The following is a 27,074-nucleotide window of genomic DNA, read 5'->3' on the forward strand; positions in this document are numbered from 1 at the left end:
ATTCTCCAGAGGTAAGGCACAAGGGATTGTGATCACATTAATTTATCCTAATATCAAAAGGAGTTGCACAAAGCACAAGGAATAAAAATGACTTAAACACAAGAAATATTGAATAGATCAAAATCAGTTCACATGAATAAAAATAACCAAACTACAATGCTTTGCAGTTTATTAAAATCTTTCAATGAGAATCACATGCTTAGAGATCTAACAGGTTCCTAATCTAGCCATAAGAAGCAACTCACTTCTTTTTTAAAGAACAGTATGCTTCCCCATAGGAGTGATTCCTGAGCACAGATTTGCTTATTCTACATAGATAAATGTAGGTAGCTTACAATATGAAAAAGGGTATTAATGTATGAAATTAGAAACTGTACAAATAAAGAAGCACCTTTTGGTGATTGGTCCTTAAGAACAGTCCCTTTAAACAAATACAAAATACTATTAATATTCATTATCCATTAGTTAAGAAGTTGACAGATCTCCTTATGAACACAACATAGGAAATCTACATAAGAAGCTCCTCCGTAGACACTCTTGTCTTCAACCAAAAATTGTCTGAAAACCATCTCTGGCTGTTCTCTTTGTTTCACTATTAAGATCTGGGAAGAAAAATTGAGATTTTGTTATAAATTGGATTTCTGAAAAGTGTACAAATTAGGTTGGATCCCACCATTAGTCAGAAAGAGAAATTCTACTTAATACAAGACATTGAGCAACAGCTACTGCAAGATTAAATACTAAATTTTCATTTCCAATCAGTATTAGTGTGTGCAATTGTAAGCACTTACAGTCTGATTTGGAGAAAAAGATTAGAGTTGACCACAGGAAATCAAGGAAAACTGCGGAAATATACCTCTACTTGTGCAAGTAGAAACACAAGACAGGATACAGGTCAAGCTGACCTTGTGCAATGGCTACTTTCAATATGGAAATGTTTCATGGGATCAAAATCTATTCTCTTGTTTCTTTACAGTTCAATAAACTAAGGAGCAATGTTCACTAAGACAAAACGCTGTCCTGGTGCAAAATGAACAAAGATCAAGAATTTTAAATGGTAGATGTCCATTGAAGTCTCTTTTTTACCTTCATGGAATAAGGAGATTTGTTCTGGAGATGATCAATCATTGCCCTCAGCTTTAAAGAATATGGGTTGTCCACGTCAGGAAGTATTGTCTGAATCATAGAAACAAATAAAATCCATGTACATGATTCTGTGCCAAAAAGCAGGCATGTTTAAATGTTAGTAAGGGGAGAGAATTGAAGCAGGAGGGAACTTGCCAGGACTTGAGCAGATCACACTGGACTTTTCCAATTAATAGATAGCACTGTTTCAAACAAATAAGTATGTGAGGCAAACCCTCAAGCAATATATAGCTGGTCCTACTCTTGAGTAAATAAACAGTATTAAAAAAACCCTGAGGGCTTTACCACATCTACTCTCTGTGGGCAAGAAAATGTTCTGTTGTCTCTTCAACCATCTGCAGCCTTATACTGAACAGCAGCAATGAAACATTCCCAGGGGTTACTACTTCATGAAGGCATCAGAAAAACAAGAGCTGGGTAAAATGTGCTTTCCTAGTCCAAAATGAACCAGATATTTCTGACAGACATACCTATTCATTGTATTGTCGAAGACTTTCACGGCCAGATTCAACTGGTTCTGGTGGGTTTTCCGGGCTGTGTGGCCATGGTCTGGTGGATTTTGTTCCTAATGTTTCACCTGCATCTGTGGCTGGCATCTTCAGAGGTATCACAGAAGAAAGTCTGTGTCACAGTGTGAAACAGACTTTTCTCTGTGATACACCTCTGAAGATGCCAGCCACAGATGCAGGCGAAATGTTAGGAACAAAATCCACCAGACCACGGCCACACAGCCCGGAAAACCCACCAGAACCAGTATTGACTTCATTGTTTGCCTGCTTTTCTCAGGTACAAGGTGAATTATAAAATGACTTCCTGCTTCATAATGCAGTTGGGTCTCAGTCAAGGTAAGAAGTGATACTTGATTAAGGATGGGAAACAACATATTCAAAGGTGAAAAGTGGATTTTAAAGTGCAGGTGAGTGGCAAGACTGGTAGTATCAGCAATAATTAACATTTAGACATTTTAGCTGTTTTAAAGCCCTGAACAACATAGTTACCTGCAAAATATGTAACATTAAACATGGTGGATTATCAATTCATGTAATGATGTTCCTTTTGACATTACCAAAGCTATTAAATTTATATGGGTACTATTGCCAACTTAACTCTGCAAAAGCAAACTGACAAAATCAAATCAGAATGACACTATACCAAGTTTGTCAGTAATTCATGTGAAGAGGGAAACAATTTTGTAGACGGTCACTCTAACCACTACACCACACCGCACACAGGACATCTCTGGAGGGAAAGCCCATGCAGACTTATGATATTCAGTTTTTGTCAGAATATGTTATTCTATTTGGATGTTCTTTGCTTTACTTTCAGTGGAATATATCCTTGGATGTATATCCCAGAGGTTTTATACTCATATTTTATCTTTTGTGGGAGATGAAATAGGGCTCAGAAATAATACATCTTCCTCTACCAGCTCTAAAAGGGCAATTTCCCTCAAAGTTTAAATGATTAAAGGGGGGGGGGGGAGGAGCAGGTGTGGCTCAAAGGAGAAACATTTGAGAGCATAAGCTCTTTGAGTCCCCTTACACTGACTTGACCATTGGTCTATCTAGGTCAGAATTGTTGTCTGGCAGCAACTCTTGGACAGAATATATTTTACAACACCTCCAACAAGATCCTTTTTTAGCTGCAGATGCCAGGAATGAACGGGGACCTTTTGAATGCAAAGAAGGTTAATGGGTCTTCCCATTTTTTAAACAGGAAAAGTCCACTTGCAGTTTAAAAGATCTTGGAGGAAGGGGGAATTATTACCCTGGAACTTTGTCAGCAGAAAACACCACAAAGGCATGAACTCCCAACCATCTGGGGCTAATATTTTGACAAGCAGAAGGCAGGCAAGTTGCAGCTAACAAACCACCTAGCCAACCACCTGAGACGTCATGCCTAAATTCTCTCTGCTGGAATGGCTCCAAAGTAGCAATTCTCTTTCCTGTCTGTTGCATTCCTAAGGATTCTTTGAACTATAAAGAGAAAAACTCACTGAGGGTTTAAAGACTGGATCGTGCTCTTAGAGAATACCTATCTTCAGATATGTCTCGCCTAAATTAATTTCCCCCCACCCCCGCTGATGGTTTTTACTTGCAAAAGGGGAAGGGAATCAGGATTTCAGGCAGCAAAATTTTCACCACCTGATCAAATGTAATGAGAACGTACAAAACGCTTTCAAAACCTGAACCATATCCTCCTCCAGCAGAGACCCCTGCCATCTCCTTGTGCGGTTCTGTGAGTCCAGACAGTTCACAGACTCAAAGCTGAGTTTAAACATGCAAATGTTCTTTAAAAAATATTGTTCAAGTAAACCTCAGGAATAAACTGTGTGGAAAGAACACAAATCCCTCTCATAACGTCACAACCACTGTATACTTACAGCCTCTGTGCTGACGTGTGCAAAGGAAGGCACATTAAATATCCCCTGGATGAGCTCTGGTGGGGCACTGACTCCCAGCCACAAGAACATGTGTATCCCATTGGCCAATAAGAATAACCCGCCTTCAGACAGACGGTCTTCTGAGCAACGAACAGCCATGGGAAATACATCAGCGCTGACATCCATAGAGTGCTGGTGGGGCAAACATTAAGCTAGTCAATCTCTTTTTCTTTACAACAAAATCATTGAAAGTAACAGGAAGATAACAGACTGGAACCAAACATCCAAAATATCAAGCCTCACTTCGCTGAATCACTTCTGACTGAGTAGCCTCACCTAGAAATTTCATGCTGATTGGGCCTGGTCCCATCCAGATTTCTGTGGGGGTGGGGAGGTTGATTGCTTCCCTCTCCTAAAGTAGCCCCAAACTCCCCCTTAAAAGCTGCTCCTTGGGGATGGAAAACCCCCAAGAAATAGATTGTGAGGAATTAAAAGGTCTCCCACAGGAGGAGGGAACAGCAAAAATCACCACCATCACCCCGCCCACAGAGATCAAAGCAGAATCTAAGCCACTATTACTTTATGTCCCTATGAACTTAGTATGGGACATAAAAAGTAACTCTGGGATCTCACACTTACAGCACTGCAACCTCAAAGCCAAAGGCTGGCATACATTACTGTGACACAATTGTATACTGTTGCTCAACAGAAGGGGGAACTGCTGGGTCTTGAAAGTTACTGGATGCTACAGATATGGTCACTACAGATATGAGGTGAGCAAAGAAATGCACGTTGCCAAGGCGTATAAAACCCTTTGTTCTTGTATGAAAAGGTATCACAAAACCTCCCTCTCAAATCCTGAAATAACACAATGCACTTACAATGGGCAGAAACTGTGGATAGAACAAAAGCTGGGTGCCAGCAGCATCCATTGCCATGACCAGCTGCCTGTGGAAAGCTCTTTCATCTGTGGAAATCTCAGGCTTCCCTGCCAGAACACAGCCTTTTAAGAGGCAGTTCATGTAAACTGGAAGCACCTTCATTGAGTCAGGAAGGATAAGCTGAAAGACATAAAAGCCACATGAAACCAAAGTGCTCCATCACATCAACATTCCTGCAGGCAATGTTTTCTTTGAGATCTAATCAAGGCAAGTTTTACTTTCTTCCATTGTGTTGGTTTAACATAGCATGGATTCTATTTCAAAGAGTGTTTTCACACCTGAGAAATCTATTTGCCCTTAGAACCATCTACAATGTAAACATGCTTTGGGCAGAATGTATATTCAGTTTCTCCTCTTCGTTTTATGATGCAATATAACAACAGTAACACATTGTCCAAAGAGTGTGAAAAAGACTCAAGAACTACTATTTTATTCTTATCTATAAATTTATATCCCATGTTTCTGCCCTCGAGAGGGCCACCAAGGCAGCTAAAAATGCTTTTTAGTGTTATGAAAAGAATTCTAGAGGCTCTGCATGTTGGCAGGATTGGTCACTTCATTCTCACATCACCTTCACAATCAGTACCTGTCCAAGGTGTTAAGGAGAGTCGTCCTAGGAATCAAAACTTGAAGAGAAAGAAACAGCACTACGATTTCAAAATTAGGGCACTTGCTGCCCAAGCTAAATTATTTTGTATCTTTGCTGAACAGACAATGTTGTGGTATTGCTTCATGTTGGTATAAACCAAGTACGATCTGAAAGCCTAATTCATCTATTGTGGCGTAAATGTCTGTGGCCCAGAACCCTTAATGTCAGAGGCAAGGAACATCAAATTCATTTTGCAGATAGTTCTTAAAGTGCCACAAGACTGTTGTGTCATTATGCTGTTTCTTACAAATATAGTTATTATTATTATTATTATTATTATTATTATTTATTAAGCTTTTATACCGCCCCATCCCCAAAGGGCTCTGGGCGGTGTACAGCATATCAAATAAACAGTATAAAACAATTAAACAGTTAAAGCAGCGGTAAGAGCTAAAAATTAATGTACACAATAAGTCTCAGTTGATGAAAGCATAGTTGGCGTCTAGTGATCCAAATTAAATTCCCTCCCCCCCGAGAAAAGGAGGCATGGTGAGTCTCATTAGATGGTGAGTGGCCAGATGACAGGCCACAAAGGAGGGGGCACCATCAGCGGCCGGTGCCTCCAAAGGCCCGGCGGAACAGCTCTGTCTTACAGGCCCTGCGGAACTCACCAAGGTCCCGCAGGGCCCGGACAGCTGGAGGAAGAGCGTTCCACCAGGCCGGGGCCAGGGCTGTAAAGGCCCTGGCCCGTGTGGAGGCCAACCGTATCGCTGAAGGGCCAGGGACCACCAATAAGTTGGCCTCCGCCGATCGGAGAGGCCGTGCAGGGACATATGGGGTGATGCGGTCTCGAAGATACGATGTTAATGCGCACCAGACAAACATCAAAATCTGATTAAATCAGTGCTGGCAACGAAAGTTGTCAGTTAAAGCATGAAAGTTTTTGGACTTAAGAGATCTACATACATGACAAAATTTATTATGAACAGTTTAAATTAAGGTGTACCTCATGCTAAGATTCTTAGCTGGTGGTGCTTACCTCCCAAGGTTTAAAATTTATGATCTAACAACTCAAGAATGCCCAATGTTTCTTCTGATTAATTAGGCTTACAAAAGTGTTTTATTTATATATTTGTCTATTATGCTTAACTTGCAGTCCCATGTAAGTACCTGAGTGGGGGTTCTATCCTTCAAAGGTACAGATTATTTCTTCATAAGATCAATGCAGAGCCATAAAAAAAGAACAGTACAAATAGTGTTTGATGGAAGAAAAAATTAAAAATCAGAATGGGAAATAAATACCTGGCTCACTGCAGATGGGCTGGCACAGTTCTTTCTGTAACATGCCAGCATACGAGCCGTCTGATTTACCAGGATCTCACGGACAGTCTTCAAAGGCTGGCTGAGAATGGCTTTGTAAGCTATAATGACACAAATGTGACAATTTGAAATGATGTCCTGTCCAGTGGTGGGATTCAAATAATTTAACAACTGATTGTTTACAAGCACCGTTTTAACAACCGGTTCTGCCGAAGTGTTGGGAACCTGCTGAACCCCACCACTGTTTCTGTCCCTTCAGAGAAAAAAAGCATTTCTATCTCCCTTGTATTTCTATCATTGTATTTACCAAATTCAACAGACTTTAGTAATTAAATCAATATGTATTTCATTGAGAAACATGTAGTAAATATGTTTTATCCCACTGTTTGTCCAAGGAGTCCAAGAAATGGTCCTTCCACCCTTCATTCAACATCAGGGGCGTAACGAGGCAGCCCTGGGCAAACTGTAGCCCTGGGCAAAACCTGAGTTGGATGCCCCCCCCATGGGCGGCCACTCCACCACGACCAATTTTTTTTGCACCAGGACATTGGTGCCTGCAGAGGGTGCATTTTTAGACATATCAGCACCACAATTTTAGCATATCATCAGGAGACTGTCCTTATGCTACTCCCCAAGTTTGATGAGGTTTGGTTCAAGGAGTCCAAAGTTATGAGTAGGATAATCATCCCAAGAGCTGTAGCTACGGACCAGCTGCTTGGCAGGATTACTAGGGGCATTGTGGGCTGCAACCATGACAGCTGGTGGTTCTTCTACTCGCATGCCCCACTGTGGTTCCAAAGAGGGACATGACATCTCAGCATGTTTGCCACCCGAAGTTAGTTCCACTAGCAATCAACATCTGCATGCTTGATTCTGCTTCTCCCATCTCCCGCAAGTCAGGAAGAAGTATCAGAGAGGAAGAAGGAGAAGGAAGAAGGTCCATGCCTCCAGTCAAGTTCCCTCCACTGCCCCTGGTGCTACAGTTCCCTCCACTGCTCCACTGTCCCACAGCTGCCAGATCCTCTCTTCTGGGCAGGTCCATCACAATTCCTGAAAACTCGGGCTGCCTGGAGAGCATGCAGCATTACCAGAACAGTAAATTAGGCTGTCTGAATTAAGGGGAAGAGGGACAGGGAGATGAAAAGAGAAGTGGTCAGCTGGCAAGAAAGGAGAGCTCAGTGACTGAAGCTGCTGTGGGGAATGAGGAGGAAGGGGAGGCATCTGCTGAGCAAGGTGATGGTTGGCATTAGGATTTTCCATGGAGTTCTATGGATTGATAATCTTGTTTAGACAGCAGCTTCTGGGAAAGGGCTGGACTTGACGTGTAAAGACACTGGCGTAATGCCCATTGGGCAAGGTGGGCAGCTGCCCAGGGCATCACCTTGTGGGGGGCATCAAAATGCTGGGTTCGTTTTTGGGTATTTTAGTGGTTTTCCATTTTTGGCCTGCAGGGGGCGCAGTTTTTAGGCTAGCAAATAAGGACAGTTTCCAGATGATACCCTAAAATTTTGGTGCCGATACATCCAAAAATGCGCCCCCTGAAGGAACATCCCAGAAATTTGCCCAAGAATCTTTGTTCTGCATTGAGTTTTCTGCATTGCTGTCAATGGGGGTTGCAGGCTGTGGGGGGCACATTTCTGAAGGCACAGTCTCAAAACTTTCAGGGTCTCATCAGGAGACTGCCCTAATGATACCCCCCAAGTTTTGTGCAGTTTGGTTCAGGGGGGCCAAAGTTACGGACCCTCAAAACTGTAGCCCCCATCTCCTATTAGCTCCCATTGGAAACAATGGGGGATAGGGGCACCCCCTTTGGGAGTCCATAACTTTGGACTCCCTGAACCAAACCTCACCAAACTTGGGGGGGTAGCATAAGGACAGTCTCCTGATGATACACTGAAATTTTGGTGCCGCTAGCCTAAAAACTGCGCCCCCTGCAGGCCAAAAATGGAAAACCACTAAAATACCCAAAAAACGAACCCAGCATTTTGATGCCCCCCACAAGGTGATGCCCTGGGCAGCTGCCCACCTTGCCCAATGGGCATTACGCCAGTGTTCAACATTGTGAAGTAGGTTAGGCTGTGAAAGAGTGACTAGCTCATGTCCACCCCTGAGTGGCATGACAAGAGTGGTAATCTGAACCTACATCTCCCCAGACCTAGCCTGACACTATGCAACAACCACACGATATCATACTACGCTTTTAAAAACGCAATTCAAAATCTCTAGGGTTGCACTCAAACTCTCTCTGTAAAGTGGTCAAGAAAGAGGAGAATACAGGTTCTGCCAATTCTGCTTTCTTCTGTAGGCCACTATGCTGCATTTCATACGATGCCTCATGGTCCTTCAGAGGTTTTTCTGGGGCTCATGGGGTTGCAATGGGAAGTGGCAAAGATCCACTTTGCGAAGAGAATTCTTTTCACGTTTTTTGGAATCCAACCCACTGGTTTCATATAGTTAGAACAGGGGACAGGCAACCTTTACCACCCAAAGAGCCATTTGGACCTGTTTTCCATGGCCCCAAAAATAGACCAAGCCGGAGAGGCGGATTCCGCATAGAGCCGCCTCCGGTTTGGCCCCTCCACTCACCTTTCCTTCCAGCGCTGGAAGGCGGAGGCCACGGGCAGGGAAACCCACTCTGCCTGACGGAGCAGGCAGCCACCTGCTCTGTGGGGCAGAGGGGGGATGGCGTCTGTGGCCTGCCTGGTGCCGCCACCTCTCGCACTGCGGGAGGCAGCGGCACTGGGTAGGGAAACCCCCTCTGCCCGCCGGCTCCATGGGGCAGAGGGGGGATGGCAGGGGTCAGAGGGCAGCATGGACGTGTCCCTCCAACCCTCCAGAGCAGCGCTGGAAGGAGAGGTGAGTGGAGGGGATGCAAAAAGAGGTACCGTCACGCACAGAGCCACCTCCGGTTTGGCCCCTCCACTCACCTTTCCTTCCAGCACTGCTCTGGAGGGCTGGAGGGACATGCCCACGCTACCTTCCAACCTCCAGGCCATGCGGAGCCGCAGTATGAGGTTGAAAGAGCCACATGCGGCTCTGGAGCCGCGGGTTGCAGACCCCTGAGTTAGAACAACAGATTCCTGACTTAAAATACATTATGAGAAGTCTGAAAACAACTCAGAATTTATTTGTACAGCACCTGCAGAACACCCAGTGATTTACTCTTGCAGTCCTCACAAAATGATACCAGTAGTTAATATTTCTGTGTCACAAACTGAGACACTTGCTCAAGAACTTAGATGACATGTACAATTAATGCACAAAGCAAATATCACTCGTTCTCATAAACCAATAGGCTTTCACAGCCAGAATCAACTGAGTGGAGTGGTCTATGGTCTGGTAGTTTTTGCTCCTAATGTTTCACCCACTGGTAACTCCACCCGGACACATACAAATATACCTCATCCCCCTCCACACCTGTGAAGTGGACAAAACATATAACTCACAATACAATTACTCCACACTGTGACACCAGTCTGTGACGCTACTCTCTAGATGCCAGTCATAGATATTGTGAAATTTTAGGAACAAAAAATTCCAAACCACGGCCATGCAGCCAGAAAAACCCATAACACCCAACCAATAAACCAACTTATATGGTGGCTCTGGTAAATCATTCCTGATTTTATAAGATACGTTATATTGCAAGAAAAAACAGGCTGAGCAGTTACAGCTTTCAGCAAGGAAACAGGGTTGTAGGTCACACTCTTACCTGATTTAGCAAAGAAGTTTATAAGTGCATCTGTCTCGCAGCTCTTGTAAACATCAACTAACTGGGAGCTACAGTTCAGGCCTAGATTATGGATGCGCAGTCGCCTTTGGCCACTCATTGAAGTATAAAGAATGGCACACTGGGAAGGCAAAGATTGAGCAAAGTTACGAAGAAACCTGAATTTGTTTAATATTTCATTTCAATTTTAATTTATACCCCGCCCTATCCCCAAAGGGCTCAGGGCGGCTAACTTAATAAAACAATAGACATTATAATAGAATAAACAATAATAACAATAATAAATACATTAAGAACTATAATTAAGGACCAAAATACTCAAATGGTGACTTAAACAACAGCAACAGCAGCACTAGAACAATACATCAGTACATCAATTTGAAATCCCTATCATAGCAATACATCAATAAACCAATATATTAACAATAATACAATAACAATATATTAGCATGTGAGAAATCAATACATGAACAATCAATACATTGTATTGTTGAAGGCTTTCACAGCTGGATTCAACAGGTTCTGGCAGGTTTTCCAGGCTGTGTGGCCGTGGTCTGGTGGATCTGGTTCCTAACGTTTCACCTGCATCTGTGGCTGGCATCTTCAGAGGTATATCACAGTGTGTAACAGACTTCCCTCTGTGATACACCTCTGAAGAAGCCAGCCATAGATGTAGGTGAAACGTTAGGAAAAAGATCCACCAGACCATGGCCACACAGCCCGGAAAACCCACCAGAACCAATCAATACAATTACAATAAATCAATACATTTAAAACAGTATGTTCAACAATGTATTAATACATTAACACTACTCTGATAGGACTTTGCTCATAAAATTGTTCAAGGTGGTTTATAAAAGCAACACACCAAAAAGTAAATACTGTAAACCAAAACAAAAACCTATAGAAGCAGACAGCTAGTATACAACTTCAGATTCATAGAGGTCTAACAGCATGAAAGTTATAAATGAGGGGTGGCCAAACTGCAACTCGTGAGCTGCATGTGGCTCTTTCCCACACATTGTTTGGCTGGTGGCTGCAGAGGCTGGTTGGTGGAGTGGATCTCCCCCTCTCCTGGCCTGTCTGTCTCTCACTAATCAAATCCTTGCACCTGGCCGCGCTTTGCTACAGGACGAGGTTGGAAGGGGTGGCAAGAGCCTGGGCATGCGGGTGGCAGGCGGAAGTGCCCATCTCTTGGAAATTGATGATGGGACCTGACAGCAATTTTTAAAATTGAGTTGGATCTGGACCATGGGGATGGTATTGGGGAGGGAGGGGGGCATTTCAGGCCAGGAAAGTGGCATATGAGGGTAAGTCTTAATTCCCCTTCCCCCATGATTCAGGGTCTAAATGCAAATTATGTCCCCAAGCATCCAAAAGTTAAGTTTTGAAAAACTTCTGAGATGGTAGAACACAAAACATTTGAGCATGTCTGATATGGTCCTGAGACTGAAACCCAAAAACCATTTTACATTCACCCAGTGAGCTTTTTTTTTTAAACAGACACCCAAGTTTTAATACTTGGGTATACCAGTCCATCTGTAATCTCCTCACACCATGCCATTTCATCCACACCTGTCCAGCTCCTACAACCTCTGTGCCCTGTAACAGAAGCCCCCCTTCCCAGATCACTTTCTTCTCTTTACTCATATATTCTGACTTCTTCTTATCAGAAAACTTTGCTAAGGTACACTGGATTGGAGTTAATTCCACCACAAGGGATAAAGTTGCTCAGTCCTATTTCCACTGTAAGAAAGCCAACCTGCTGCAAGATGTCTTCTAATACTGAAGGAAAAATACTCCCAAAGGCACCTGGTGGGCCACTGCGAGTAGCAGAGAGCTGGACTAGATGGACCTTGGTCTGATCCAGCTGGCTTGTTCTTATGTTCTTATGTTCTTATGCTATCATGAAGGGAAGGCGCCAATTGGGCCACTAGAACAAACAGTAATATCTGTTCAGCATTCATGAAGCTCACACATCACTGTTCTATATTCACAACAGCTGTAAGAAACACAGGTATGTTCCCCATGACAAAATGCTAAGACACAAACAGCTGCAACGGTAATTGTGCTTTATTTGTCCATTCAGAAAGGCCCTGATGAGACATGATGTTGGTCAACAGTTTGCTACCTGAATTAAAGCTCCACTGTCTTCATTCAACTTGTCATCATGCTTAAACTCCACTGTCACTGCTTTGTCACAATCCACGGCTGCCATTTCAACATCAGTAGTGTTGTTCATGTAAACAGCTCCCAAAAAGTCTGTTGCCCTGAAACCTAGAGTAGATTGCACAGTTAGTGGATCTTGATGAAAATAAAAGGACTGCAGTCACAAAGAAATAAAAAAATAAGGCTAAGCCAGTGGTACAAGTAAAGTTGTGACTCTGCCTTCACATGGCAAATGTCTTTTAACACTATGGAACCATATTCACAAGAAAAATGTGAATTTGGCAGAAGTTAAACAAAGGTGTGATGGTATTTCAGTCTCTAAAAGTGATGTGTGAATTGGCCTTCAGGAAGGTGCTGTAATTTGAGATGCCCAAAGCAAACACTGGGCAATCAAGACGTCTTTCCAGATGAACCACCGTTATATCTGTAAGTTCCCGATATGAATGAATTAATTCCACAGTGATGAGATTTAAATCTTAGAAACCTGCTGTTTCTCAATTTTAAAAACAAGTATGTGACAAGAAACAATGAATGCCTTGCTTGTCTGTTAAACTTTACACACAATCACATCCTGCTTCCTAAGACTGGGTAAACTCCCAGCACCTTTCACTGATTGCGAAATATTGAAGTCTCTAAGTAGTTTAACCAACTATTTAAAATAGCATTGTTACCTGTGCTGGTGCGAACTCTCATGATAGCATCAAATCCCAGCCTTTTCTCTATATCTTTTCTGAGGTCATTCAGGAATTGCTGACTATCAGAATGTACCTAAAAAAGAAACCACACACACATGCAGAAAATGACTAAACTAATGGCCGACCACTGGATGGCAGCAATACAACAGAAAATTACTCAGAATTTGAACAAATCCTCTCCCTTAATGAAAAGCACAATCCAGGTCTCACAGAGACTCTCATGCACATAGAGAGAGAGAAACTTTTCATTCTGCTTGTCAGAATTCCCAATAAAATATGGCATCATCTACCACAGATGCTCTTTTCAAATAGATTCCTCACAGTCATGCAGAGAAGAAACAAGAAGGTTTCACAGGGATATTTAGAAAGCAAACACTTTGTTCATTTAAGGCAAACCAAAAGAGCATTTTTCAGCCAGATGCCTAAAACTCTGCTTGTAGTACAGAAACATAATATGTTGAAAATGCTCCCTTACTCCCACTCTGATGTTGCAACTAAAATAAATTTCTCAGCTTACAGTATTCTGCCTCAGGGCAACAGACCATATCAGCAGGAAAGAGAGAGATCCCACCCTATGCTGACCTGTAGCAAGTTAAATGGGAAAACAGAGCAATTGCCAAAGAAAAACAAAAGCAATAGAATTGCTCTGTTGGCTCAGGCACCAACACACAGGAAGTCCACATGGCATAAGTCCATTGCATCTTCTATGCTATTCTGCATGAAGAAGAAAAACAGAAGAACATCTTCAGGTCCATCCTAGACAAATACTGAAAATGGGAAGCTGTCAGGAAGAGATGTTGCTTCCTTTAGCAACTTTCAGATAGCCAAAGAAAAGGTAATTCACAGATCAAAAATCCCACCAGAATTAAACTCCTTAGAGATGTAGGTAATCTGTCTACACTGCTTGCAGTTGAAAGAATCCAATTTTGACATCCTCATGCTACAAGCAATGCCGTTGCCAACATATCAAGTGCTTCCATTCCAGTACTTTTGGCTTTTTTTAAAGTGATATGGATAAAGGTTCTTGCTGGAAAGAATCAGACATTTATCTGAAAACCAACTTAAGTAGAAAAAGACTTATATCCTGTGGGATTAGCTTGGATTTGCACTTCTCCCTTCTGTATGTCCCTTACAGGAGCAGCAGTTGCGTAGGAGGTTAAGAGCTCATGTATCTAATCTGGAGGAACCAGGTTTGATTCCCAGCTCTGCTGCCTGAGCTGTGGAGGCTTATCTGGGGAATTCAGATTAGCCTGTGCACTCCCACACATGCCAGCTGGGTGACCTTGGGCTAGTCACAGCTTTTTGGAGCTCTCTCAGCCCCACCCACCTCACAGGGTGTTTGTTGTGAGGGGGGAAGGGCAAGGAAATTGTAAGCCCCTTTGAGTCTCCTATAGGAGAGAAAGGGGGGATATAAATCCAAACTCTTCTTCTTCTTCATAGTATAGTTTCAGTGTCAAATTTGGTCAGATTCTGAGAGGAAGCAAAAAGTCCATTATAAATCTTCCATTAAAACATGTTGTAAATTGTCTCCTAATCTGAATCAGGCCCTTCAGGTGGTTCAGCTGAAGTCTCCCAAGTTTACAAAGCAGTTGTGAATCCGATTGCAAATGCAACAGCAAATGCACTACACCTAGAGGCAAGCAAATGTGTCTTACCCTTTCTGAGGTAGACAAAACATATGTAATACCACACAATCACTCCACACTGTGCCACAAAGAGAAACACATCACCATGACATGCCTCTGAAGATGCCAGCCACAGATGCAGGCAAAACATTTGGAGCAAAAATTACCAGACCACAGCCACACAGCCTGGAAAACTTACAATAGCCAGTCTCCCCTAGTTCCCTGTTTAGGACGCACTGAGGCCAATTTGTGTATCAAACCCCTTGCACCTAGTTAGACAGAAAAGGAACCTCTTGGCAGTTACCTGAAAATTGCTGTATTTGTACAGTGTTCCTCCAGTGTGCATCGTAATTAGACCCATGGAGGCTACATCAACATACTGACTTGGGAAGAGGAACAGATCCACAGAGCAGCCATTAGCGACACAGTCTTTGGCCAGAGTCTCATAAATATTTGTCTGGGGCTGAAACAGCATCTGGAGAGTTTAAAAGCAAGTATTCTGAGTAATACACAAACTAAAATGTTTATGGGAACAGCTTGGCAATATTCACATTTAATCAGCAGGAAAATAAGTAAATGCAATTAAAGTATTGTTTTTAAGGGGTGACTGTACCTATATAAACAAAACGTCAACTAGCATCAAAGGCGCTCCATATTACTTTGCTGAGTAGATTTAGACATTCCCATCACAGACTGAATGTCTGCTTTGTTCACAAAATGGATTAAGTCATAACCCAAAGCTAGTTTGCACATGCATGTTCAATGCTTGACTGTGGCATCAACAATGTTAATGTTATCAATGACAAGACACAGGAATTCATTCTTACAGATTAAACAGAGATAAAACTTTCACTTATTGATGGGTAATACAAAAAGCACAAAAGCTTTAAATCACACCTGATCATACACAGGTGGGTTCTGTTTGTGTGTCACCAGAAAGCTACCCCACAGGCAGGAATCCCAAGCCTTGCTTCCATCTGTGTTGCCCTCTTTTCCATGCCTGAAAAGGCCTTCCATTGTGGAGATTGTCCCTCATGCAAGACCAGCATCTTTCAGTGAGCTGGAAAGTACCCAGTGCTACAGGAAAGTACTGCGGTGGACGGCTGCCTCCTCCACAAATGGAAGCAAGGCTTAGGATATTGGAGGACCTATCCTATTAGTTCAGAGTGGCAACAGAGGTTAAATTGAGAGGAATCAGAAACAAATCAGCACACATCATATGCATGCATCGTGTCCTAGAGCCATATATCAGAGGATCTTTTGAGCTGCTATGCTGAAAAACTGAGCTTAATCATCAGTGAATCAGTTGTAGTGTGTGTGTGAAGTGCTGCCAAGTCACAACCAACTTATGACTTTCAATGCATGTGATTAAGCAGAGGTGGTTTGCCATGGCTTTCCTCTGAGAGTCTTCATTGGTGGTCTCCCTTACAAGTACTGTCCCTGCCTGGTTTCTGAGATTTGACAAGATCGGGCTATACCATCGTGCCCTCTCCCCTAATAACTCCTAAATGGGGTAATTAAAAATGCATTGTTTGTGCATTTGGGCCAAGTAGCTTGGAATGGAAAGGTCCCCAGTAACCACCCCCATTTTCCAGAGAAGGCTCTACCTTCATACAGTAAAGCTGGCTAAATCAGTGAAAGCACTCCTATGCAACATTATGTTACAAAAGAACAAGGAAGAATACTAAAAATCTTAGAGTATATTATTATCATCTAGCTTTAGGGTTAGTGCTTTTGGTGAAATTTAAATCCAGCAAATACAACTATCCACATCTTTTAACTTTTACGGTAAACCATAAATAAATTATGAAATACTTTCTCCTTCTCCGTGTTGACCAGTTTTCTATCATCTCGATTTTTTAGCTTCCCTGGTGCTTCTGCTGTCGGCAGCGACGAATGGAAGATAAACAGCTTTCCAGCACATTCTGCTGCCTGTTGGATACAAAAATGACCTTTATTTGTTGTGGTTATAAACATTTGGGTTAAATTTACATGATTTTAGCTGAGTATCAAATGCCAACGTAAACTCCAAAACTTCATAAATGAAACAGTCCATTTATTTACAGCCTGTACTTTCGTGGAACCAAAATTCCCAAATAGTGTAAACTCAAAAGTGGAAAACTTAACATCCACAAATACTTAATCCAAACAAAGAGACGTCTAACACAGGAGAATGGTTACAAACACTTTCACTTCCAGGCAACAAACAACATTAAATGAGCAGTCTGAGAAAACATGCCGCTCAAAAAACTGTGAACTAATTGTACTAACAATTATTAATCAGCGTGAAGGGATTTAAAACACAACAACAGCGAAGAAAAGCAATTTATTGTCCTCTTGCAAAACCGCTTGGCTGCAGTGTCCAGCCATTAATCTGTCCCTCTGGCATGAAACATCTGGCCCAATATTGGGGATATAATTATAAAACCATATATAACACTATATATAACACTATATAGATTGGGGATGCAGTTATAAAACACAAGAGTAAGGGTGGGATTGCTAACTTGACTCCTGCCTATATAAAGATCATTGTTACCATGCTGACAATACAATTAAGTTGCAAAAGTTTGGTTTACATAGCTTCACTGGCACAAACAATTGGGAGAAGGACACTACAGGCCAGAGCTGCAGTGACATAACCCCATAGTTCAGTTCTTGAGGGCAAGGGAAAGAGCCTCGGTTTAGGATGTCTTCTCTATTTCTAAATCTGCCCTCTGTAACTACAGTTCCTTGACACAGCAGATATGGCACATGCAGATGATTAAGTGCAATCCTTACTCAAGTAAGCAGAATTCAAATTACGTCCTACTCAGAGCAGGACCTCTACTTGTGCAACGATGCAGCATTACTCCCATTATGGCAATTAGGCTGTCTCTTGATCTACTCTACACTGTGAATCGGCTTCAAAAGACACAGAAGATGGCAGCATTCCCAGAAGTTACTAATCTAAGGATTAGTGGATAACTGGAGGATGAAAGCAAATACCAAAAGGTTTGCATTCTAGATAACTGGTATCAGCAAAGTGCAGTTTGATGCAGTCCTAGTGCCTACAAATCTGTCAAATGTTTGGCTGCTGCTCTTTGTGCTTTTAGTTTCAGAAAGTTCAACCACTTTTTTTTGTTGTGTCTCAGATTAAGAAGATCAAGATTAGGAGCACCATAAAGACAGACCATTCATTTTCATCCCACTCTCTCTATTTTACCCACCAAAACACAGTTCTGGAAGGATCCTCCTGCTCAGAGGTAATCAGAGGTATTTTGCTATACAGGACACACACACCCTGGGATGAGATACTTGAATGAGTCAATATAGTTGTGGGTTAATTGTAGGTGGATAACTTTATCAAACCCTCACTGAATGTGACAGCAGCATAAAGCAGTTAAAGAGAGTGAGAAAGTGAGTTGTTAGCAAAATGGATGCTCAAGTTTCCTTTAGTATTTTATTCTCAGAATTACTATTAGTTGCTACCTTCTCACCACAGGATGTATGCTTCCAAAGTTACATTCCCAACTGGGTTATTCTTATATCAACCAGTGTAAGTCATTTAGAGATGTGAGTATGAGACAGACAGAAATAAATAAATAAATATAATGTATTTTCATATAATTTTTTAATACAAAAGAATTTTGTAGTACTCATTCCTGGGAGGCAGATGAAACCTGAAGTACAGCGTTCATCCCTACCAGGTTAGCTTTATAGCTAAGAATGAACTGTAACCAAGCCAAAGTAAATGTTTTGTCCCCTGAGCAACCTACGCCTAGGTTCTGAGCATCTCATAAGGCATTTGTTAAAAAGACTGTGTGGGCAATTTAATAATTTGATAAATGATATATGAACAAATGGGTCAAAACACTCTGTTCAAGATAGTATTTACAAACAATTCCAGAACAAATCATGGAAAGGGAACAGAACAGAAAGCCTTTATTGGCATATTAAAAAAACACAATAGCTACAAAACAAACCAATACAGCAAAACACATCCAATGCAAGCCCGCATGACACATCGATCCATGTTCACATCTTCAACAAAAAGAAGGCCCCCAGTTCTCATTCCACTGGGCCCGAACCACCCAACAACAAGCAAATTCTGTCTGCATCATACTGGCCATGTTTGTTATGATTACTATTAGCAAGAGACAGAAATTGAAACACATATTACATCTAAAATTAATACCACAGATAAACATTTCAGAGCTGCTACAGAGACATGCTAAATTCCCAGGTTAATATATTGTAGAATAGCAACAAAATATTAAAGTAAGGTGGCGTGATAAGGAAAGGAGAAGTTAATTACTTATGCTCTAAACATACTTAGACCCATTGCTGGATTATTTGCATTCAATTATTTCAAGGAGAAAGTTTGCCACAATCTCAGGGTTGGTATTATTCAGAAGAATTGGAATTGCATCATGGAAAGGGAGAAATGTGTTGAAATGGTGACAAGTTAAAGCAGGAAGAAAATAGTTATGATAGAAACAGACAGAACTGCTTTGGGCGAAAGGTATGTACAATATGCCATATGAAACGGGTGCTTAGACGTCTAGAGCGAGGGTGGAGGAAATCTCGTGACGAGGCTGCGCGAGCATTTTATAGGACGTTTATGAAAGCCTATGAGGTGGCGACGAAAGAGGCGAAGAGGGTTTTCTTCTCCTCTTCTCTCGCATCCGCTAGCTCTCGCCCGGCGCAATTATTCCGTATAATTCGGTCTTTAACCTCCTTATCGGAGAGTTCTGCAAATTCTCAATTGAGCATTAGCTGTGAGGCATTTATGAGCTTCTTTGCGGACAAAGTCGCGTCGCTCCGCCAGGATCTTCCCTCCACGTTGGCTACAATTAGTGAACTGGAGGCTCCCTTGCCGTCTTCAGGCCCTTGTTTGGCCCAGTTTTCCTTGCTCTCTGAAGCCGCTGTTGACAGGACCTTGGCTGCTGTTAGACCTACTACCTGTCCTCTGGATCCGTGCCCCTCCTGGCTTATAAAAACCTGCCGGGCGGAGCTACGACCCCATCTGTTGAGTATCATCAATGGCTCCCTTGAGCAAGGAGTCTTCCCGGATGGGTTGAAGGAGGCAGTGGTCCACCCACTCTTAAAAAGACCATCGTTAGATCCGGGTGATCTGGCCAATTACCGCCCCGTTTCGAATCTTTCGTTTCTGGGGAAGGTAATTGAGAGAGTGGTGTTGGAGCAGCTTCAAGGTTTTCTGGATGACGCATCGGCTTTCAACCCCTTCCAGTCCGGCTTCCGTGCTGGGCATGGGACGGAGACTGTTCTCGTCGCTGTCACAGATTCACTTCGTATACAGCTTGACCGAGGCGGATCGGCGCTGCTGGTATTGCTTGATCTTACAGCAGCGTTCGATGTGGTCGATCACGACCTTTTGACCCACCGCCTGGCTGTCTCTGGAGTGCGGGGCACTATCCTTCAATGGATTGTCTCGTTTCTCCGGGGTCGGACTCAGCAAGTGAGGTGTGGGGATCAGGCCTCCCAGAAGTGCCCGCTTCATTGCGGTGTACCCCAGGGGGCATTACTATCCCTGCTATTATTTAATATCTATATGCGACCCCTTGCTCAGCTGGTACGGAGTTTTGGGCTAGCTTGTCATCAGTATGCGGATGACACGCAGCTCATTCTGTTGATGGAGAGGGGAGCAGTCACTGCCCCTGCGGCTCTACAGCATTGTCTGGAGGCGGTTGCTGGTTGGTTGCGACAGAGCAAGTTAAAACTGAACCTATCGAAGACGGAGATCCTTTGGCTTGGCCGCGAGGGAGAGGGCGGGATTTTCCAGCCGCCAGTGTGGGAGGGGGTCACATTGGCGCCAACCCCCTCCGTTTGCAACCTGGGGGTCCACCTGGATTCGTCTCTTTCAATGGAGACCCAGGTGGCCCATATAACCCAGGTTGCTTTTTTCCACCTTCGTCAGGCCCGGCGGTTGGCTCCCTTCCTCTCCCAAGCGGACCTAGCCACGTGGTCCATGCAACGGTCACCTCCAGACTGGACTATTGTAACTCACTCTACGCGGGCCTTCCCTTGCGTCTGATTCGGAGACTAAAACTGGTCCAACATGCGGCGGCACGGTTGCTTACAGGCAGCGCCATTTGGGAACACATCCAGCCTGTGCTGCGCCAGCTGCATTGGCTCCCAGTAGAGTTCCGAATCATTTTCAAGGTGTTGGTGCTGACCTTTAAGGCCTTACGTGGCTTGGGACCCTCGTACCTGCGAGACCGCATCACCCCATATGTCCCTACACGGCCTCTCCGCTCGGCTGAAACCAATCTTTTGGTGGTCCCTGGCCCCTCAATGATGCGGCTGGCCTCCACATGGCTCTGGCCCCGGCCTGGTGGAACACTCTTCCACCAGCCATCCGGGCCCTGCGGGACCTTGGGGAGTTCCGCAGGGCCTGTAAAACGGAACTGTTCCGCCGGGCCTTTGGAGGGACCAGCCGCTGAAGGTGCCCCCCCCCTTTAGCTCTTAACACCTGAGTCCTTCTATCTAATAGGACTCGCCATTCCCTCCCTCTTAGGGGAGGATTTAAAATTAGGGTATTTGGACGCCTCTTATTTTTCTACTGCTGTTTTTAAAGGTTTTAACCATATTTATTTGTACTGAGATTCATGTTGTACACCGCCCAGAGCCCCTTGGGATGGGGCGGTATAAAAGTTTAAATAATAAATAAATAAATAAATAAATAAATAAATAAATAAATAAATATCTAGCATCCTTACATCTGCTTGATCATTAATTCAATATCTGTCAGAAGCAGTAAGATTCACACATACGGCTCCACTCTAGATCCAGAAAGTCAGACACTCACTATAGTAATCAAGAGTGGCCTCAATAAGGCCTAGTACATTTATAGGCATCTTTAACTATCATTTCTGAAGACTTCACAATTGTAAAAAGATATTGCAGCAATTTGTACTGGACAACTATTTTCTTTGATGGAGATGGTAAGAATCAGAGATACTGAGATCATTTGATTTATGTAGCATAACTTGCATTGCTGTATTTGCTCACAGTTGGCATCATAAGAAAAAAGAAACAAAAGAAAAATAAATGGAGAGACGAGAAGTCTGCTAGGCCACTGAGATTGCTTTCATGGTAAATATATACAAAAATATTCCAGATGGATCCAGATTGATGCCTTTGAAGTTGTGATGTATTCATTTTATGGGGTTTGGTTTTAATTTTCTTGCATGTGTGCTCCCAGCACGTTTGTTTATTTTTTTCACTCATGACAGATGATGTTTGGCATTTATCTAAATTTATATAAATAAATACCACTTCTTTCAACCTAAACATACACACTATGTTTGATACAAAGAAGCCATGTCATTAATAACTACACTTTCTCCTAAGAATGACAATAAAATTGTCGTCCCTAACTGGCACCCCAAATTTAAATGACATCTTTAACTGAACACATCTGTGGCAAGAAAACATAATAAAGCCATATCAGGACAGTGTGTACTACACACTTAAGAATCATTAATATTATTTATATAGTGCCATCAATGTACATGCTACTTTGAGTGTAAGAAGATGAACATGCTTGGATAAGCTAAACTAAAATCTGTCATAAGAAAAACAATAAAGACAGGGGAATGAAGTGACTGCTCGGATGAGAAAGAAAAGTAAATTCCAACATATAGAATGCTGAACATTCTTGAACAGCAGGATGTTTAGGTCTTAGTCACCATTTTGGATTGCCTAGGCAACCTAAAACAACTATGCCAAAGATGAGCAAATGAAGACATCAAGCAGGCTGTGGTGGAAGGAAGGAATTTTCCTTCTCCACAAGTACTCATTTACATATGTGCAAATCAGAAATTTTGCTTTATGAATTATACATTTGTGTTCAAATAGTAATATTTTTCTTTTTAAAGGTGGGAATGAAAGGATTTGGGAAGGATTTCTTAACCCCTCACCAAACAGCTTTTGCAAGCCTCTTCAATTTCAAAAGAAGACCTTCTTGACATGGTGGAACCAGGTTTTTGGATCCCAGTCAGTCAGTCAGTCAGTCAGTCAGTCAGTCAGTCAGTCAGTCAGTCAGTCAGTCAGTCAGTCAGTCAGTCAATACATACATACATGCATGCATGCATGCATGCATACATACATACATACATACATACATACATATCTGCATTATATTGCATATTATATTGTGCATGTATATGAGTACATGTATACTTCACACATTATCAGACTGGATTGTAGGTAATTTTCCCATTGTTATTAGATTTTACATACTTTTAAAAATATATACTGGACCAGGATTTGTCATATTATTATTAAAATACTTCCTTATGAACATCCAAATTGGACAGCTGCTCATGATGAAAGATCCTTATGAAAAGGAAATATTATTTAGTGCTCACTTTCAAAAGAAAGTATACCTGATTCCTGATAAATAATGGACAATATCATTGCTCTTATGTGACTTGGGTTTTCAGGAAAGCCTTTTTAAAAATATATGTTCCTAATTACCTGCAATCATTCTAAATCTGTGAATGACCAAATGTTCACAACAGAGCACGGATTAGAACCTGGGTGTTCTAGATCCATGTCCAACACTTCAACCACTTTATTATGCAGGCTTTATTAACACTGTTCTCTGGATTCTGAACTTGCACTTTGGAGGTCACAGTATGTAAAACACAGCTGCTGATGCAACCTTAAACCAAAGCTCCTTCACACAGAATGCTTTCCCTAAGGGGAAAAAAATCTGTGTAACTCAAGTGCACACTGCTGCATTCTGTATAACCGAAATAAAATGCGACTGAAGAACAATTGGTCATACTGATTTTATTGTGGTCACTCAAAAATCATGTCAGTCACCTACTTCCTAGTGTATGTACAAATAAATAGAAAACAGAACTTTATACATTGGTCACTGTTTACTTTTTTCCCTTCATATGTAAGGAAAAACAGCATGTCTAGACTATTGCCCACAGAGATCCAGAAATTGAAGTGCTTTCTTTATTGTTCATAATTCTGATACAGACTGACTTCAGGCTATTAGTGGTATCTCTTCATGCTTCCTGTTGTGACTGGTAGGAAAGCCTGTTGGTGGGGTTGTGGCTTAGTAGTACAGCAAGTTCTTTGCATGCAGAGGGTCCCATGTTCAATCGCTGGCACCCCCAGTTAAAAAGATCAATTAGTAGGTAATGTGAAACACTTCTGCCCAGGAGCCTGGCGAGCCTTTGCTGGTCAGTGTACACAGTATAGACCTTGACAGAGCAACAGTCTGATTCATTAGCAAGCAACTTTACAATCAAACACAGTTTTCAAAACTTATCAAGTTAAAGGTTTTGTGCACAAACAGAAACATTCTAACCTTTAGTGCTTCCATACCAGCCTGAATAATGGGAGCAAAGACAGTCTCACTCTCATTACTATCTGCAAATATCTCTGGAATCTGGTCCAGCAAGCTGGAGAAAGGGGAGAAGAGAAAGTTTTCAGCAGTTTAGAGAAGACAGAATAAACCTTACAACCAAACAAAACCACATGAAGACATTGGATCCTTTGCTGGAAAATTAATTGGGCACTGAAAACAGTTGAACAGGATTTCAGTTGTTGGCTTACCAGCAATTTAAGAATGCAACTGACTTCTAGAAATGATTGATAAAATACTAATATACGTTTTACCATTTAACAAATTATTTCCATTGTGTTGAATCACATGTGCATATATACACACTAGTTTCATATCTTAAAAGTTCCCAAATTTTATTCACAACAGCAAAACTGGAAACATCAGGGTGCAAATACAATACCAAACCAACATGGGTTGAATTGATCATGTATGCTGATTTTTCACTGACAAGTCAGAGTTCTGAGGTGGCCTTTCTTATCTATCATATTTTTACTCTGTCCTTCCTTCAAGGGCAATGTGAATGCTTTATCTTCACAATTCTCCTGCAAAGTGTCCATGGAAGATGGGAGAATCAAATCAAGAATTCTCAATCCTGGGCAACTCTCCCACCACTACCATACTACTTATGCCAGGAGTGTGCACTGATACATCTCTTCCTGTTGAGGTGCTTCACATCTTAAGGGGGGGGGCATTCTTTCCTCCCACATCATCTCATTATGTAGTTATTCAGAAATACCTTGTTTTTCTCCTGGAATATTACTGCAGAGTAAGTTCAATTGGACCAGCCTCAACAATGAGGCTGCCTCTCCCTCCTGGTATATGAGGTTCCCCAGCCTAGGGAACCTCCATCAGTATCCTCCTCCTTGGCATTCTCCTTCCCACTTTTTATTCTTCCCTTCTCCTACTTCCCTCTGCCTTTTGCCCCAATTGGGGCCTTAGGACTTGACCCAAACCTGTCCTTCACTGGCCCCATTGGCTCCTGCCTCTGCCCATCACTGGCTGGCCCTCCCTTCCCAATGACTCCCCCTTGCCATACCCTTCTCCAACTCGCTTCCTTCAAACTTGGTGTCTTTGATGTCTCTTCCTTTGGCAAATTGTTGCTGCCACCTGTTGCTTTGCTACTCTTGCCCTGCCACACCCAACTCTGCCTGCCGCTGTTCAACTCTTCCCCCTTCCAGGTGAGCCCCCATTCTCTCCCTCCCTCTGGGAGAGAAGGTGTTCTTAGTGCCTCATCCCTGAACCCCAACAGTGATGTGGTAGTTCTGCAGGGGTTGCAGCAGTGTTTTCAGGAGGTAGTCCCAGAAGCAGCAGAGTCTGTCACTGTTGCAGGACAATTATATTCAAACAGAGGTAGTTAACCCCTTTGATTCTACAGAAGAAATCAAGATTTGTACATGTCTGAATCCACAAAGTATAAATGATTTGTTTACTTATTTATAACAGCTCGTGACTCTTGAAAGTTCACCAGGAAGCCATCCAGTAAAGGGACAAACACTTCACTGACATCAGTGACCACCATCATCTGAGGTTGTGCAAGGTTGCTCTTTACATTGAAGAAATGGAGGACTTTGTTGTAGGTGACAAATCCAACTCGAATGGTTGAGGCCTCCTCTTGCTCTTCCCTTAAAGAAAAATTATTTTAGAAAGCACAGATGCAGGTAATGTCACTACTGGGGGTAAGGAGGCTCTAATTTATGGTCAGTTCTGACTGGCTACGCTTGAAGACACATGAAGTATCTTAATGAAATATCCAGATTTCACCCTTATGTACAGTAGACGTGACCAAGATAAATCAAATTCTGTATATGTGATTTAAAAAAGAACATCCTGATGCATAAATAAGAGCTATGCCACTGCAAGAAGATATTGTTCAATTCCCCATTGAGCCAGAAGGCTATAAATTTCTATTTTCTTGTACCAGAACTTTTCCATTCAAGTGAAGGACAATGGCAATTAATACTTAAAATTAAATATCACAGTATAAGTTTGTTATTGGGGTATGCATATCATCAATTAATTATGATGAACTGGTTAATCATGGCCCCACCAATTTCTATTCCATGCTCTTGCTTGTTGCGTAACACTGGAAAGCGGCACACACTGACCACCATATCTCACTCCCAACTCCCTACCACTGGCAGGAGACCCAGAAGAACTCCTCTTTGTGTCCACCTGCAGCCCCATGCCACAAATCATGGCCCTAGGTGAGTCAGGGGCTGGACTTCATATTGTTGAGTTGGATCCAAACATTTTGCAAGAATACTTGCATCAGAAGAAGGCTCTTTGTACTTATAGAAATATGTGGGCACTCATGGAACAAAATAGTCAAATTAATCTCATTACTGGCTTTTCTGGTTTGGAGGGAAGCAAAACCATAGTCTGCCAGTCAAGACACAATGGCAAACTATAGTTTGCATTAAATCAGACATCTATAATCAGTTCTAAGCATGTGAGGGAAGTGAGAGACTGTAGGAGAAAAGGTCTCCAAAACAACAAAAAGGTTAAAAAATGCAAACTGCTCCCTCACACCTTTACTTTTTAAATTGAAGACTTATGAAAAGTCCATGCTACATAATTAAAACAGTGGCATCTGTATGAAAAAGTACAATATAAGGAGGTTTCTAGGAATTTCAGTCATTCATGTGAAGGAAGAAGACTCAGAGCAGATTAAAATAAGGAAGACCAGTAACTTCTGGGATGACCTGGTTACTTTAATACTTGGACTGAGAGTTTGTAGAATTTTGCTCTTGGAATTGGAGCTCAGTGCACATTTATCATATGTTCCTCTTGGCAAGCCCCATTCAAACAAATGAAGGTTGTACGGTAGCACCATTTGGACCACTGTGCTCAAGGTGCATGTCTATGTTTTTGCTCTGATTGCCAAGTAACAAAAGCAAAAACTGTAACATGTACAGGCTCCTGACACATTTTTCTAGATTTCTCTGACAAAATGAACCCACCCCCTGCCCTGCAAAAGAAAAGAAAAGAAAAAGAACATACATTGGGAAGATTCAGAAAGCTCATTTAAGAATTTACACATTTAATATTCATATCTGCAAACTGTAAATCTCATGTCAGTCTAGAATGTCAATTAATTAATTAA

At 42.2% G+C, this 27,074-nt stretch overlaps 1 protein-coding gene across 1 annotated transcript in view; it reads right to left on the minus strand.

The window, feature by feature from the left end:
- Window positions 1–152: 152 nt before the first annotated feature.
- Window positions 153–27,074, minus strand: part of SEC24D (SEC24 homolog D, COPII coat complex component) — a 61,402-nt gene continuing 34,480 nt past the window's right edge. Inside the window, exons 12-23 of the mRNA XM_048509021.1 lie at window positions 25,402–25,593; window positions 23,933–24,026; window positions 16,414–16,530; window positions 14,903–15,073; window positions 12,950–13,046; window positions 12,241–12,386; window positions 10,092–10,230; window positions 6,362–6,480; window positions 4,411–4,590; window positions 3,530–3,721; window positions 1,087–1,176; window positions 153–602 (exon numbers count right to left, since the gene is read on the minus strand). Coding sequence (XP_048364978.1) covers window positions 462–602; window positions 1,087–1,176; window positions 3,530–3,721; window positions 4,411–4,590; window positions 6,362–6,480; window positions 10,092–10,230; window positions 12,241–12,386; window positions 12,950–13,046; window positions 14,903–15,073; window positions 16,414–16,530; window positions 23,933–24,026; window positions 25,402–25,593 — 1,678 coding nt within the window. The 3' untranslated portion in view covers window positions 153–461. The remainder of the gene's footprint in view (window positions 603–1,086; window positions 1,177–3,529; window positions 3,722–4,410; window positions 4,591–6,361; window positions 6,481–10,091; window positions 10,231–12,240; window positions 12,387–12,949; window positions 13,047–14,902; window positions 15,074–16,413; window positions 16,531–23,932; window positions 24,027–25,401; window positions 25,594–27,074) is intronic.

This window comes from Sphaerodactylus townsendi, linkage group LG10 (genome assembly GCF_021028975.2).
Source record: "Sphaerodactylus townsendi isolate TG3544 linkage group LG10, MPM_Stown_v2.3, whole genome shotgun sequence".
Lineage (NCBI taxonomy): Eukaryota > Metazoa > Chordata > Lepidosauria > Squamata > Sphaerodactylidae > Sphaerodactylus > Sphaerodactylus townsendi.